This window comes from Leuresthes tenuis, unplaced genomic scaffold (assembly GCF_036924035.1).
Source record: "Leuresthes tenuis unplaced genomic scaffold, fLeuTen1.0.hap1 SCAF_7, whole genome shotgun sequence".
Classification (NCBI taxonomy): Eukaryota; Metazoa; Chordata; class Actinopteri; order Atheriniformes; family Atherinopsidae; genus Leuresthes; species Leuresthes tenuis.
This window is the reverse complement of record NW_027325361.1, coordinates 24,768,149-24,784,702: the sequence shown is the minus strand read 5'-3', so window position 1 is coordinate 24,784,702 and position 16,554 is coordinate 24,768,149. Positions and strand designations below refer to the sequence as shown.

At 39.2% G+C, this 16,554-nt stretch overlaps 2 protein-coding genes across 3 annotated transcripts in view; one reads left to right on the top strand and one right to left on the bottom strand.

Annotated features, from left to right (window-relative positions):
- Positions 1-16,554, bottom strand: part of LOC140312341 (allantoinase, mitochondrial) — a 505,108-nt gene that overhangs the window by 212,419 nt on the left and 276,135 nt on the right. The gene's annotated exons all lie outside the window — the stretch shown is intronic.
- Positions 1,440-16,554, top strand: part of rab6ba (RAB6B, member RAS oncogene family a) — a 54,380-nt gene continuing 39,265 nt past the window's right edge. The window contains exon 1 of one of the 2 annotated variants that reach the window (XM_072390151.1): positions 1,440-1,705. In XM_072390151.1, the coding sequence (XP_072246252.1) occupies positions 1,636-1,705 (70 nt within the window). In that variant the 5' untranslated portion in view covers positions 1,440-1,635. The remainder of the gene's footprint in view (positions 1,706-16,554) is intronic. The other variant, XM_072390152.1, reaches the window with a different exon arrangement.

Genomic DNA, 16,554 nt, shown 5'->3' with positions numbered 1-16,554 from the left:
CTTTCGACAGCTAACCTACAAGAAGTTATGTATGCTTTAGTGTGTTCTTGCTTTTACTGTAATTCAAAACCCTCAGGTATTAGTCAGGGCTCCCTCTGTTGTCTCTCGCTGATTCAGTTAGAGTCGTTACCAGGACAAAAAGGTTCAATGGCCTAAATACATCTCAGATTTGTTGACCTGGTATGTTCCTGACCACTGAGATCCACACATCCTGTTTTTCTTTACTCCATTACTTGGAAATTCGGTCTTGTGATTTTGTAATATACATCCCCGATCACATTACCATCTGGACACCGAGTCTGTAGCTACATTCAGATCCCTTCCTATAACTTTCCCTTTTCAGAAAGCTTTGACAAAGCAGATTATTTATCACACATTTTATTACTGTGTTTTTGTGAACATTGATGGAATATGACAGTTTAATGGCTGGCCGACCATGAAGCTACCACCACCATGCTTTAAACATTAACTTATAGAATAAATATAGAAGCTCTAGTATAACACCATGACTCTCCTTTACAACCTGCTCAAAGGTTACCACATTTATGACTCAATTTAATGCATGTAAAACTTGTTGATTTAAGTACAACTAAAATAAAACTAATATTGATTTTCTGTCCCTATGGAAAATTCATGTTGATAGTTGCACAATAAACGTCATTCTGAACTGAGGACGACTTGAAGAGGCCATTGATAACATAAGCTTGTTAGAAAAGGTATATAAAATATAGTTGTTTTCTTGTAAACGTTTCGAAACTTATTTTTGCAGCCACAGGAGAGTCGCCTCTTAGAAAAAGGATTTAAGCCACTTCAACGCTGGTTATATCTTTTTACACCTGGAGGCTAAAACAATGTTTTTTAGACAGTCTATGGATGTATTGAGGGTGACAAATCTTTATTTTTTCCCAAGAAACATTCCGCTAGTTTGAAGCCAACATATTATCAGAACATGAAATTACATTGCCTTCTAGAACTAAGCCTAACTGATGATGTCATCCAGGTTATCTTAGCCTCGAGCTGTGCATAAAGATAACACTGATTTTGAAGGATGGAAGCGTTCAAGTAAGCTGGGAGAGCTTGAGAAATAATGCTTTCCAGTTTTATTTTAGGAATTGTAGGATCCTAGAACGTAGGGGCATGAATTCAATCTAGACTTTTCTTCTTATCTTTTTTTTTAGGTCTGTTACAGCTCTTTGTTGAATAGATCCCCCAACTTTGTGAAATTGAGCTTAATATATTGTGTACAAACGTTATATGTGTTACAGTGTATTGATCATTTGCGTTTAAATAAACAGTCCTGTTTGCACGACTACTATCACCTCTCCCTCCTTCTCCTCGCCAACACGCATGACGTCATTTTATTATGATGACTGTCAGTTCAATGAAGAGGCGGCGCATGCGTTCAAGTCCTCGCTTAAGTGGGGAGGGAAAAAAAAAGAAAAAACTTACCCCTAGCGTCACGGACCGGTGCAGCAGCAGAGTGTTCCCATCACAGTGAGACAGAGCTAGAAAGCGAGCAACATCGCCGCCCATTCCATCGAGCATCTTCACCAACTAGCAACGAACTCGAGTGGGAGCTCACAAGTACAGTCCGACGTCCTCCGGTGTCCGCAGCGCCCCGTCCTCCTCCTCAAAATGTCCGTGGGTAGTGACTTTGGAAACCCTTTAAGAAAATTCAAACTCGTCTTTCTCGGGGAGCAGAGTGGTAAGAGACGTCTTATTCCTTCTAGAAGTTCATTTTCGGTTGTGTGTCAAGTGAACTCGTTGCACCTGCTGCCCAGTCAGCAAGTTCATGTCGTTGAGACACGAACATTTAGCTAGCTGTTCCGGTTGACACGCGCTCCTCTGGAGTTTGTAGGATTTGAACTAAATGAGGAAAACGTATTCAGTGGTTAAAAAAAGAAGAAGAATGTTTTCAAGTCGAAAGGGTGGTAGTGGGCAGGGGAAGGGAGGGCATTACTTTAATCAAATTACCAACCTGTGAGGGTTCATACAATAGTCTGGAACGGATTGTAGCCTGCAGTCTCGAAGTTTATGAGGGACTAGTGATGCTGAAATATCTGCCTCGTACCGTGTTTAAGCTGGATATTAGTTTAAACAACCCGAACCTGCTATTATGTATTGCACAACATCAGTTGCGAATGAATAATGCTTGAAAAATTAGCCTGATTTATTATACAGCCTCGGGTCTGAGCTGCTGTGGATAGTACAAGTTGGTAAAGACAGGATTCGTGTGTGTGCTGAGACACACCCAGGTTGTCAGTGGCGATGAGATAACTTGTGTGGCTGCAGTCTCTGCCCTGGTATTGTTCCAGTATGCCTACCGAGACTGACTTTTTGGGCTTTTGTTTGCACGCTGACCTGCTCGTTGAATTTCCGAATAGCGCAGAATAAACCATTATTGTCACGCCGTGTGAAACTCATCCTCTGATATGTGTGTTATTCTTAAATCTCTGCCTCCACCCTGAGCCTTGCATGCCCACACCCTCAGACAATAATTGGCTTCTCATTCTCTGAGACAACTAAAGTGTTTTCCACGAAATTGCACTGAGCCGGCTGAGAGATGATTTGAATCTCCAGGTTTATTTGGGCTGGTCTGTTTTATGATCCATTTCTCGAGCAGCCAAATGAACCACATTAGTCATGGCCTCGTCCTCCAGTAGGTCCTATTGATCATCCATTATATTAAGGCCATGCATTACATTGAATTATTGTTCATTTAAAACAGTGCGACCTGCTTATTATCTAAATAATAGTGCATTTGTGTTGTCTATTGGCCAAACGAATTGGAGATTATTACAGAACATTAAAACAATGACTTAAACATCACTCAGAGGAAAACAGAGAGTTTATCCTGACATCCCAACATTTAGCTGATTAATTGATTAACAGACAATGGAAAACACCCTCTTTACCATGTGAGGATTTGCAGTTTGTTCTGTTTTATTGAAGAACTAATGTCGTATATGCAGGAAATTATATTTTGATCAAATTATAGACATAACATTTGGCTCTGAGAAGATGAGCTGGTTATTTACAACAAATATCTCATATTTAGTAGATTAAGCAATTAATAAGTATTATTGAAAATTGAGGAAATTGTATTTAGTTGGAACTGATTTCAGTGCAGCTAGGGTTTTTGTTGTAAATGCTTTTTAAATGGGATACTTCAGCTAGCCGTTTGTAACGTATATGTTTTAATCCTGAATAGTTTTATGGCATTAGATGACGAGCATCAAATCAAAGGTGATTTGGATACAGAAACAAAATATCAAGAAAAATAGTTTTCTACACAGTAGGTTGGAATTATTTATAAGTTTATAGCCTCGTATTCGTGGACGTTGTTGGTGCAGTTGTTCAGATATCTGCCTGCGTGCTCCACCTGCTACCCAAGGATTCAAGGGAGGGGGCATACTGGCCCACTCAGACAATACAGGAACGGGACATGTGTAATATTGGTCTACTCCTGACTTATCAACAGACCTACATCTTTGAAAAAGTACCGAAAGTTATTGTCAGAGGAATTATTCCTCATGTGTGTCCCTAAAGCTTGTTAATTGGGAAAAAAATAGACATTTGAATTTAAAAAATTGAGATCAGCTGCAGAATGAATGACCTTGATTTTTAAGGAGCCTGTTTTACTAAATGGATTCCACCAAATTTGAAACATACTGGAAATATGTCTGGTTTTGAATATTTTAAATGACCATTCTGTCACTGTTTAGCCTGCAGCGACTGTGATGGTTAAAAATGTAGATTTTTTTCCCCCTTAAACTTTCGATATTTACATGTTGTTTTGTGTGTGTCGTTATTGTGTTATTTCTGCTGATTTGAGCTGCTCCCTATCTAGATCAGGACACTCTTGTACTATAGGTATTAAAGCAACACTGGAGAAGTTTTTGAACCTTAAAACTATGTCTCCTTCTGACTTGTTTAGAACTACGCTGACTTTTGTTATGCACATTCAGCCTGAAACTGCCTCAGACCGCCCAGGCACTGAGACACAGCAGGACATTTTTTGTGGGCTTTTGATGTTTGATTTAATTTATTTATTTATTTTTTTTTTTTTGGGGGGGGGGGGTTGTGTTTCATCGCATAACTGTAGGGGGAGCCAAAGAGCAAAAAAAAATAGCCAAATTCTGTAGTGTTACTTCTACTTTTTCTATTACCTGATCAGCTAATGGTTGAATGGAAAAATAGAACAAATGAAAAGCAAGGGACAGTGAAAGAAGTTAGTAGTGTTTGGTTCATTCAGAAAAATTGACAGCTTTGTTATTGTCGATTGTCATGGCTCTTCAGTTGAAATTGTTGGATATCTGTGACCGGATGTCAAACGAGTGCCTCTGCCAGTCATCTCTTTTTGAGTCTTGTGTACATGTAGCATTAACTTCTGATGACGTGTACAACTGTCTCTCCAAACAAGTGGTGTAGCATCCATAAACAAACATTTTTTTACCTAAAGCTTAAGGGAGTAATGTCAAAGTTTGCAAAAATGTTCTCCTGAACTTTAGGATGAGTTTATCTGAATGTTGGGATTTAAAGACACTTTAGACCATAACTAGAGCAATCGTATGGTAATTTAAACATTTGGATAAAGCTCAAAGGCTCGACTTTGTCATCAAAATGTTGAACAAAAAAAACGCTTATCTAGCTAATGCCATTTCTTAGGAACAAAAGGAGAGGTGGATGTAAACTGCAATTTGACTGGTTTGCATATATATATATATATATATATATATATATATATATATATATATGCATGAGCCTGTTCTAGTTATATTTGTTAGAGCTTGCACTCATTTCTCTTTAACATCTGGCCTTAAAAAGATAAGACAAACACAAAGCCATTTTATCAGCACAGCATTGATTACTGTCTCTGTGGTGTTGCAAAGAAACATATGTTATGTCACACATTCAGAAGAATTGCTTTTTTATTTATTTTTTTTGCTCCTATGATTTGAGATGTAGTCCCAGTATTACAGTCCTATAATTACTGCTGACTTTGTAACTGTCAGGTAATTAAGCTAAGTTTTATCAATAAGCTTAACCTTTTGGTTTATATGAAAATCTTTGAGGCTTGTCGTGTTTTAGATGGTGAGATACTTTGGTTGGACTTATTCTGTGGTGTCTAAAAATGGTTTGAGCTGCTGAACTCCAGTGTCACTCGAAAGCCTGCATGTGTGTAATGTAAGGTCCCAACCACATTGGAGTAGTCAAGTCTGTGCCTATTATCAGTGCGAGGAGACTTAATTTGTCAACCAACCAGACAGTCTCCTGTCTCCAGCGGACCTGCGCCTCTCTGACATGTCTGCGATTATTACAGCTGGTGGCCAGGCGGGCATGAATCCAGTCAGCTCTGCCAACGTCATTTATTAATGCACACCTCTGGACTTGAGTTTGTCAGGAACGGGGGCATCGGCTCTGATGCTGCTGTGAAAATGCCTCTTGTTCTTTCTCAGTGGAGAGTTCCTGTATACTGTGTCTTTAAAAATGTGTCTATAAAAGGAAAAATAGCAGAATTTAAACTAACGTCAGAGAGGTGGGAGCTGTTGTTTTCTACACTCTCTGTATAAAGACTGTTGGCTAAGATTTCCTGACAAAGCTGAAGGTTTTAAGCAAGCCAATCAGTTGTTTCCAAGTCTGTGTACCACGCTTAAGGAGGAAACAGATTTTTGCCAGTACCAGCCTTAAAGCAATCAACTTATTGTTAGAGAATCTCAGATTACTGATCAGTGCTTAGTGGGTCATAGATGATTTGCCATAGGCAGGTTTTCAGAAGAGCAATACTGGATGGTACTTTGTAAAAGCCAATTGTTTGGCGGTAATCCACTCTGCATGCTTCATTTCACCTCAAACAAACAGATGGGAATACATTTGATACAGTGGATGCATTTCTGCTGTGAGATTTTGCTCACTGAATCATGATGCCATCTTCCATCCGTCACCGCAAAGCAATTGCTATCACAAACACTAGAGGTCTGGTTTCAAAAATGGTGCTGAATCAGCAGACCGGTATACTTCAGAGCAGGGTTTAGTTTGTTGCTGATGTATCAATCACTGTGTCTCCAGGAAGCAGCTTTCTGAGCAAATGAAACTGACTTTTTGATTTCTAAGCAGCTAACCCATTTCCTCACAGATGCTGTGAAACCACAAATGCAGATATGGATACAGCTTCTTCTCAAACACATCAATAACATGCAGCTCCTCGTACAGCAACACCACAAATGTGCAAAGAAGATGTGGCAGCGGAGGCCACGCCATAGTTTTGTCTGAAGAAATATGTCATGTATCGGCAGAAACCTGTTAAGTTTGATTTGAGACATTTCTGGGTAATGCCTGGACTTTATCTGCAGGCATGTTAAACTATGTTTTCATAGAAACTGCGGTAAATGTCTGGTAAGAATTTCTCGGCCAGTTCTTGGTGAAATGTGTTGAGAACGCTGGTTACAATGAGGGTTGGTCTCTTGTACTCCTTTTGTTACAAATGGGACTAAATGACATGTTTTTTCAAACTTCATTGAAATCTCTTCGTGCCAGTTTGCAATACCAGGAATTGTCCCGATTCCCCTTTTCTGAGCGAAGTAACATTACCACTGTGATGTCACTCAGTCTTGGGAATTCCAACCCTCATCTATGGTCATGAGATTTGGGTTGTGACCGAAGGAAATAGACTGCAGTTTCAGGCGGCTGAAATGAGTTTCCTTACGTGAGTAGCTGGGCTCAGCCTTATAAATGGGATCAGGAGCTGGAGCATCTGGAGGGGACACTGCTCCTAAGCAACCAAAGGAGTCAACTGAGATGGTTCAGGCATCTGAGTACAATGCCTCCTGTTTGCCTCCCTTTGGAGTTTTCAAGTCAAGTCAGACCCGGAACTCATTAGGGGGGTTCAAATAGATTTTCTGGCCTTGGAATGTTTCGAGATCCCAGAAGAGGAGTTGGAGAGTGTTGCCTGGGAGGGAGATGTCTGGGTTTCCCTTCTGGAGTGGCTGCCTCCACGACCTGGCCCCCCGATGAGCAGATGAAAAGGGATGAATGGCTGGTACTTAATGAAATCCCTTTATAAAGCCACCTGTATGTCATTTCTTTTTACCGCAAGTGTGTAAATAATGATTTATATTTGGCTAGTTTGAATACTGTAATTTTAGGCTGCAAAATGTGTGGTGGACTAATGATAGGAGTAGTTCACAATCTGTTTAACTGTCACTCATGGGAGTGATATTGATACTCAGGATTAAAAGTCAGTTCACCATCACTGTGTGCTTTATTTCCTTAATTTGGGTGTGTCAAGACTTCAGTGGCGCAATGAGAAGCAACGAAGATTCCAGTTCCGTCAGAGGTCCATTCCCCTTTGCCTTAATGCATGCCACAAAGCATTTCAAAAGTCAAAAGAGTCAAAAGACAAAAAAACTCCAAACAATTTCTGTCATGAAGTGCCTTGTCAGTAATTTCCCCTATGAGTCATAATGGTCTCTATGGTTGGGTATCTTCACTCCTTCAGTTTTATGTTCTCGTAATCTTTATGGAAATAATTTCGCTATTCAATTCAGGAAGTCTTCAAAGAAACGCACTTGTCCAGTTTACAAAAATCAATCTCCAGCTCTGCATTCTTATCCAAATCTGGTCACTTCTGTCCCCAAAATGACCAACGTGACAACGGTGAGAGTCAAAACTCGAGGCTTCAAAACAGCGTTGTACAAACTAGCGGGTGTCTTTCATTTTTACCATCATTTGTTTATGTTCTGTGCATTTGACTTTGGTAAATGTCTGCAATATATATCAGGAAGTCAGTTTGAATTGAATCTATAGAAGCAACTGATTATGCTACATGAATAAGTCAGGACTACTGAACTTTTGTATCACAGCTGCTACAACAGAAAAATCTAAACATGTAAAATATATATTTAAGATGTGAAGAAATGTGTCCAAATAGCCATATAGATATGACTTCTTACTGAGTGTATATTGCTTTTATTTGTGACCTTTTGAAGATTTAAATGCATTTCTAAAAGATTCAACAGTTGAGCAAATGATGTTGCATCACAGTTTTACGATATTTTCACCAAAGGATCTTCAGAAGCTTGGTTGAGCTGTTGTAACAAGCTATGATTTTAAAAAAAAAAAAAAAAAAAAAAAAAAAAAGAAAGAAAGAAATGCCTCACCCAGGAACTGCTGTGTCTCAACAGAATTGCAGTGGAGATTTGGAAATCATATCCAAGACAACATCTAAATCACAACGTCTTAAAATGTATTTGAAACAAAATCCTTCTTTGCTGTGCAAGAGCATGTTATCCAAAGAGCCTCGGGGTGTGAAGGAGGCAACAGGTGAGCTGGCTTAAACTCGTCTCAGCTCAGAAATACTGATTTTGATCTCAGCCTGTTGGCCTTTGTGATACTTTTTTTATATTTTTATTTATTTAAATTGTTTTGTGTCCTTCTGTTCTAGCATCCTCTGAAACTGATTCCATAGAGAGTTGTGTAGTAAATGGAGTTTGTAGACCTAATTGCGTCTTACTGGCAAGTGTCTTTCTTCTGTTATGGATCGGGGGAAACGGCTCTCTGACAGCTTTGATCTGCCATCGATCTGCTCAGCTGTCCATTAATGTCTTGAGCTCCCCCTTTTGTTTGCAGCTTCAGGGCAGGAACGGCTGTTTGTATTCTCAACCTGGCACACAGCGCAGTTTTACGTGCTAAACACACATAGCTTAATTTCCAAAATGATACAGTTCCTTTTCAAATGACGGAATCTCCACAACAAATACGTCAAGATATACAAATGAGTGTGCAGTTTAAAGGGTGCTTGTAGAGCTTAAGTAGCTCTGGCACCTGGCACCAACAAAAAGAGCCGTCGAGGGAGACAGTGGAAAGGATTTTAAAACTCCTTCAAGAAGTTAAGTCATCTCACTCTGTGTCAATTTTGGATGTTTGCAGTCAGCTGTGTCTCTAATGTGGCACAAGTACATGCAAAATGGGAAGATTGTTTAAAAAGAAAAATGTAAGAAACTACTTGAATTTACATCCAGAAAAGCCAAATGTAGCCTGCCAATAACACCCAAATGGAAGAAAACAAGGTTAGAGTGAGCTGGTCAGTGATCAGTCACTAAATCCCATTGGACAAGGAGATGATGTTGGAACTTTAGTTTGGTTCAGGTCATGTCCAATGAACCATATAAAGGTGACTGACTAAGGAAATAAAACATTGTTCCATAATTGTTGCTGACAGGAGCTTGATATCTGGTAAAGGACCAGAAGAGATGGGAGTCATTAGTAAGTGCACAGGTGGACACTTTTCTCATTTCATCAATCAAAAGGAGGTTTGATGATGCTGGGGCACATCTTCACGAGCAAAGAGCTGATAAACCTTTCGACTGCTGTAATAGAGAGTTGGAACATGATTTTTTGTGTGCTGTATCTGTTGTTTTTAATTTGTTGAATGAAGTTACAGCCATGCCAGCCTTGTAGTTATAACGTCTGCATCACTGGCTAATCAAATCATGAACAGAGTGCAAGCACTAGATTAAAATGTCCCAAAAATACATATAATGGCTTGGATATCTACCATCCAACTTTGGGAGGATGAGGTAGGAGGTTTCAAGAACAGTCCAACATGCAGAATAGATCATGAGTCAAAGCTAGAACCTAGAACCTTCACCTATATCTGCTGAGGCATGTGTTTGTGCTGCAACACCTTTCAAAACATATTTCAGCCAAGCAATAGCAAGCAGCGAGACTGTACTTCTATATGCATATGCTGCACAGCTGAGTGGGTGTGCTCTCACAGGCCCATGGGAAAGCAGAGCCTCACTTGTAAACTGTGCCCAGAATAAAACAGATCTGTCTGCTGCCCATGCAGTGATGTGGAGAAACTGTCTGATTCAGTTCCGCCTGCATGTGAGCCAGTGAAAAGATTTTGAAGGCAGTATCTGACGGCACAGTTTTTAAAAAGAGCAGGAATAGAGCAGCGAGGGTTGGAGCTGCTGTGATACAAATGTGACTTCTTATGCTTTCGCTCCAAGCATCAGCTTTAGCACGGATTCAGGTACTTTTAAAGTGCTTCTCATTTTTCAGCTGAAGACTTTTTTTTTCCAACATTTTTGTCTAAATTGTGTGTTTCTAGAAAATGAATTGGAATCCTGTATAATATGAGATCTTTCAAATGTGAAAGACAGGAAAGTCCCATTCAAACATAATCCAAGTTGCTCAAACAGAAAAGCTCCGGGAATAAAATCCCTGCTGTGGAGGAAGGCTGTCATTTACCCAGCATGGACACTTCACTGAGTTCAGCAGGTCTCCGTTGGTGTTTACCCTTTCTCCAGCTCCCCAGATGAGCCCTCATCATGTGGAATTTACCTCACGTGCCTTAACTGAGTGTAACAAGCTGTATTTACCTGACAGGTCTTTCACATATTTACATTATAGAATAACCTTTATTACCCCACGAGTGAGAAACATGTTACAGAGTCCTGTGATGAAGGAATGAACTAAATGAATTGACAAATGTAAGAAGGTATGCACTATTTTATTGATAATAGAATAGAATACCCTTTTTAACATTTAATTTATTAACATTAAATTTATTTAGCATTTAGTATATGTGGCTGTAATAAATGCTGTCTCATTTAGATGCTGCTGTAAGCAGCATGCAAACTGTGCTGCAGGGATTTATAGAGCGGAGGCACACTGAACATTCATCTCTCCGGTTTAACAGAGGAGGGAGTGTTTTATCTAACTCAGTGGGCTAAGAAATGAATCATGAGCAGATGACTTGCAGAGAAACAGGTGGCAGAGATGCTGTGGGATGGCAGCAAAGCAGGACCAGTCTGATGCATCTAATGCTCACTTCTAATGTCCCCATTTTTCTGGGATGGCTATTTCTATTAAACAAATGAGTTTGTCTTCATTCTTCTGTCTTTCTCCAACCATTTATTGAGCTCATTATGTCTTTGTTCTTTGAGCAGGAAGCCATCTCCAGGTCTTACTTTTAACCTTTGGTCTTTCTCAATCTTAAATGGTCTGTGTTGCCCTGCACTGTCTGAAGAGTTTTGCCTCAGAACTCAGGCTGCTTTCAAACGCAGCGGTTGTAATGCTTGCTTTGTACCTACACGTAACCTGAATAGAATTTCACAGAGTGAGATCATCCTTGACTCAGCTTTTTTTTTTCTTTTTGTATGTCAATATCAATCCTATATTTGGTGAGTTAATCGGGTTATGCTGTATTCTAAGACCCCCTATCTGTCACTGATCATGTGTAATATTGGAATTAGTTGGTCATTTGGAAAAAAAAATAAACCCACACAGAGACACATCCTGTACCCACGTGTAAATAAGCCTTTAAGAAGATTAATAGGATTTAATTTAGTGTTGGGTGGAACAGGTATTTGCCTATAATTCATTATAAAATTCATTGTCTTGACTAAATGAAAACCAAGACACTGTTTAAACAAGCTATCATCCATTGGATTAAGTTGTCTTTTTAAAAAAATTATTATTTATTTAGCCTCAGCTTTATGCTCACATGCACAAAGCACAGCAAAGCCAGTCTGGCACAGATTTTTTTTTTTTTTTTTTTTCATTGCAGTCATAAGCACTCTCTTAATGGCTCGAGCTACCCCGCAAGGGTCAAGTGAAAGGACCTGAAAGACTCCAGTGGGATGCCCGTGTTGCCCTTTTTCTAATTGCCATGATAACTTGAAGACAGCAGGGCTGTTGCTGAGGATATTTGGGAGTGTTACTGCCTCCACTTCAAGAAAAAAGTTGAATACAATTTTAATTAGTCAATGTGTCTATGACTGAATCCATTTATTTTCATGATATGTAGTGAATTTAGCACTGACATCGCAAATCGAGATGTTTCAGGGTGGAACGTGTTGTACTAACATCACACTGCTCAGTACTCCTGCTTGATTAGATGACCTTTAGTGCTACATGAATTCATTCAAACCATTAACTGGCAGGTCATTACACTCTGTTGGCCAATCAATTTTTTATCATCCCATCACATGATCAAAACTGAACCGTACCTCAGTGTGACCACCATGGCTGCTCTTTGGTAAATCTATTATTTAGGAAAGTAAAAACTACCCTGAGGACACTTGGGGAAAACAAAATATCTGTTCATTAAGAGCAGAAAAAGGATGTAATTCATGTGCTCGGTTCCATTTACCACAGTCCTTACTGTGAAGTGTTTTCCCCGTAACATATGTAACAGGAAGGAGAGCTCTTCATCACTGATGACTACTGAAAACTAACCGAATGGCAGATTTTTCACACTTTTAGCTCTGTCTGCGACCAGTTTATCCTCCCTCCCATTAAAGTTACATGGCACTACTACAACTGGATCTTATGTTATATATAGCAGAATAATACAGGCATATTTCATAATTTTCTGTTACTTAATAGTTAATTAAATGAGAAATAATCCAATATTGATCTATAGTGACAATATTTGTTAGTTGCAGCTCTGGTATCTTTGTTCTTCCACGAGTTTATTAATCTAAGATGTTGGGTAAACTTAATTTGTCAATATTTATTTAGCAGAGTAGATTAAACAAGTGCCACATAGGTTTAGTTAGAAGTTAGTCAAGTCTCAAGACTGTCTCTCCAAAGGAAATCCTTCTCGACTTCAGGTTTGATATTAGATGTGTGTACTAGTGCGGTTTAAGCTCTACGTCCAGCGTTTAAAACAAATAGTGTTAACTCGGGTAAGACTGTACAGGCTAGTAAATGCAAATGGGTAGTATGACAAAGCTACCGCTTTTAATCACGTGCTGTAGGCAGTTTGTTTATATGTAAGGCTCAGCGATCAATGGAATTTTATTTTAACTTACAATAATGACCTTCAACGATAATGGAAACAAGATAATCAACATAAAAAGACAATCGTGCTGCAGTCCACCTCACAACAATGCTGCTGTTTTTTCCTCAATGATGAATGCAGCGCCCCCTTTAACGCATGTATGATCACACACACGCTGTCAGTGCATCTCCTGACCAATAACTGTGATGTCTGTTGAAAACACATCAGAAAAAAGTCTCTGAGTGACCAAAATATTGATGATTATGATTTTAGCTCTAATTGAGCAATATAGGTTGATAGATTAACCAAAGGTATAGTTAATATTAATCCACTGAACTGAAAATAGTTGTTGGATTAATCACAAAATGATTAATCAACTAGTCAAAAAAATGATAAAAGAAAAAAAAGTTAGCTGTTAGCTGCAGCTCTAGTTCCCAAAATGTTTTTGGCAAGACGGGAAGTAACTCAGTCCCAGATCTATTCTATCCTGTGATGAGTTTAATGAGTGGCTGGTTCTTCCTTACGATGTGAATGATGGTGTACGAACTGGTTAACACGTTCCACATTGTGTTTTTAATAGGAGTAATGTGACTTAATCATATGCCCTGAATATTTCCACTCAGCCTCATGAATTAGCTTTTTCAAATGAGCTAATTTTCTAAAGTAATTCTGTTTTTTATCTGCAGCATTCGCTGCAGACACTGAGGGTATGAGTGTATCTGATCATGCTAAGTGCAAGTAATACAACATGTATCTGGAAGAATGGAAATGAAATAAGTGGCGTGTTTTTCTGAGAGGATGCTGTTTTCTTTTCTCCTCCCTCCAGCTGCCCTTTGCCTTGTGAGAATGAAATCTAATTTAAACATTAAACTGTCATGTTGGTGTCTCTGCAGCCCTCTGGCCTGAAAAAGCAGACTTATGACTTCTGTCTTCTTTCCCACGGCGGCCACAAACGCCCTGTATCTCTGAGCTACTGTCATACCTTTGCCGATATGTGATTGGGCTCTTACTGTTTTTGTGCTTGTGTGTTGTTGTTGCTTTTAGTGAAGCAAAATGCCTCATTAGGCTGCATAAGAGCTGAAATGGCTTTCAGAGTGTGTTACGTGTGTGAAGGAGACACAGCCTTCGTTGAGTTTGAAAGCATGTTCATCCATTATTCAGAAGCATTGGTAAATGGATGTGTCCTGTAAGGAGTTCATATTGCTTTTTTTTTTTTTTTAACCAGTGCAGGCCATGTGACACACATTGTAAGACCAATCAATACCACACAGATTCCTGATACCATCGCTGTCTGTTTTTGTTGCCTTTTTATTCTGATTAGTCTTCACTGATACTTGTCAGCTCTTTTACACAGTATTTTATCAGATACTTACCAAAACAAAATAGAAATGAACAGAATACATGCGTCCAAAGTACTGCTTTTAGTTCAGCTTTTTGGTGTGCTGTTCAATGGGGCAAAGGTCCAAAGCCAAATTCTGATGTTCCCATTAGGGCTGCACAATTAATCGTATTTTGATCGTGATCACGATTTTGGTGGCCACAATTAAGAGAACCTGATCGTCTATGATATTTACATTCAAAATGCGAGCTCTGCTGCCTGCATCTAACCGCACGTGTTCTCAACCAGTAGTCTACCAACCACCAGGGGGCGAAAGCATGGTTAAGGCTTCATTAAGCTGCCTAAATAACAAGCGCACAGTGTAAGACAGCCTGCAGCGGCAGCGAGTTAGACTATGAGTCTATGAGTTAGACTGATGAGAGCAAGTCATGTCGAAAGCCGAGAAGAATCCAGAAGCATCTGAGGATCGCGATGAGCTTGTGCCTCGAAACGGGGCGACACCCATTTTCTGGACTTCAGGGCAAGTGACGTTAAACAAGAACAAGTTATTTGCAAAGAATGTAACAAAGTAGTGTCTACCCCGCAGAGTAACACCACTAATTTGTTCTACCACCTAAAAAACATCACAAACCTAAATATGAGGAATGCATGAAGGCCAAAGCTAATGTTAATTCCCAAAATCCCCGTCCGTGTCCAGCGCCAACCCAGACAACCATTACAGCACCCTGCACCGGGCAGAACCCTATCCATCTACCTCCCAAAGAAATAACAGACGCAATATCTTTTTATTTGGCCAAAGACATGTTAAATTATTGGGGTTTTGTTTTTATTTTGCATTATTTATCATTTATTCTAATTTAAAGTTTTATTTTTTACTAAAAATTGTTGTCACATTGTTTGTTTATAAATGGTGCAATAAAAATACATGTTTTTCCAGACATGATGAATGATCGTGATTTCAATCTTGATCAGAATAAATGTAATTATGATTTTGGTCATAATCGTGCAGCCCTAGTTCCCATGCTGACATTCTCACAGAGACGGTGCTAAAAATGTGCTAATAAAGTACAGCCGAGGCTAAATTAAAATTGTCATTTGGCCAGATGCATGAACAAACCTTTTCTTACACACAAACTGTTATTTCTAAACATTTAGTGGTGAGACTGTGTGCACCTCATGTATTCTGCACACACTTACTTGGAGCTACTTAACTGTGATACAGTAAAGTGGAAATAAGAAAGCTAAGGTGATAGAATTGATAGTTTTTTTTATGATCTACTTTAATTTAATTGTGTTGTGTTGTACATAACTGCAGCTATGCATCATGTTTGTGCATAAAGGCTGAGGAAGACCCTGCTAATTAGACTTAATAGATGAGTATTTGGAGATTTTTCTGAGTGCATCTACACCGTAGATGTGCTGTGACACCAGCTACATGAGAGGTACCTCTCGTCATTCACCCTGACATCAGATCCAGATGTTTGATCTTCAGTTAAAAGAATGCAGCTGTTTGAAAGTAGAGATTATGGTCCCAATCACACACCCAAGTCATAAGGATTCATCACTTCATCACTCAGAGTAAAATGGCTGTTTCTGACAGCTCAGCTGTCTCAGTTAGTGTTACATTGGAAAACTGGATGACTTGGGACCAGTTCTCAGTTCTAGTGCATACATCATGTAACACTTTCATGTAGTATTGGCATGTTGTGAGTAACAGTCCAGAAGCAATGAATTATCTATTAAAGAGGAAGTTTTTTTTTGTTTTTTTTTTTAAACCTGGACCTTATTTCTGGTAAATGACAACCATAACAGCAGCCGACACTAAAGAAACTTTAGTGTCTTTAGTGTCAGTTACTTCAGTTGTGTGGAATTATTTTGGTTTTAAAAAAGAGGATGCTGCACAGCGCCAGGTATTGTGCAAGACATGTCTTGCTACTGTTGCTACTTGGCGAGGCAACACAACAAACTTAAACATTTAAAAAAACACCATAAAGCCTTATTTGATAACTGCAAGGTTGGACTTTTCAAGCTAGCTGGTAAAGGTAAATACCCATGGATAGACTACTAAGTATTTTGTTTGGTATGCATTGTTGGATTGTGAATTCAGTTTTTTCCTTTATCTTCATCTGAGCCTTTTGCGTTAGGTTACATTGACATTAACTTCTCTTATGCATCACCAATGTGTAGGCTGTGTGTGTTTGTGAAAGAGAGCGTGTTTGTGTGCGGGCTCGCCAATAACAACAACACGGCAGCTCTGAACTAACAGTGCAATAGTACGCATTCATTCGTCTTAAAGTATTGGTGAAATAAAGAGGCTGTATTGTCTATGCCCCGTTCTCTCCCGTTATATGGATATACGCGGATCTCGAGTGATCTAAATAGCGTCCGAAGGAGGCCGACTTTGACCAAAATGTTATTGATG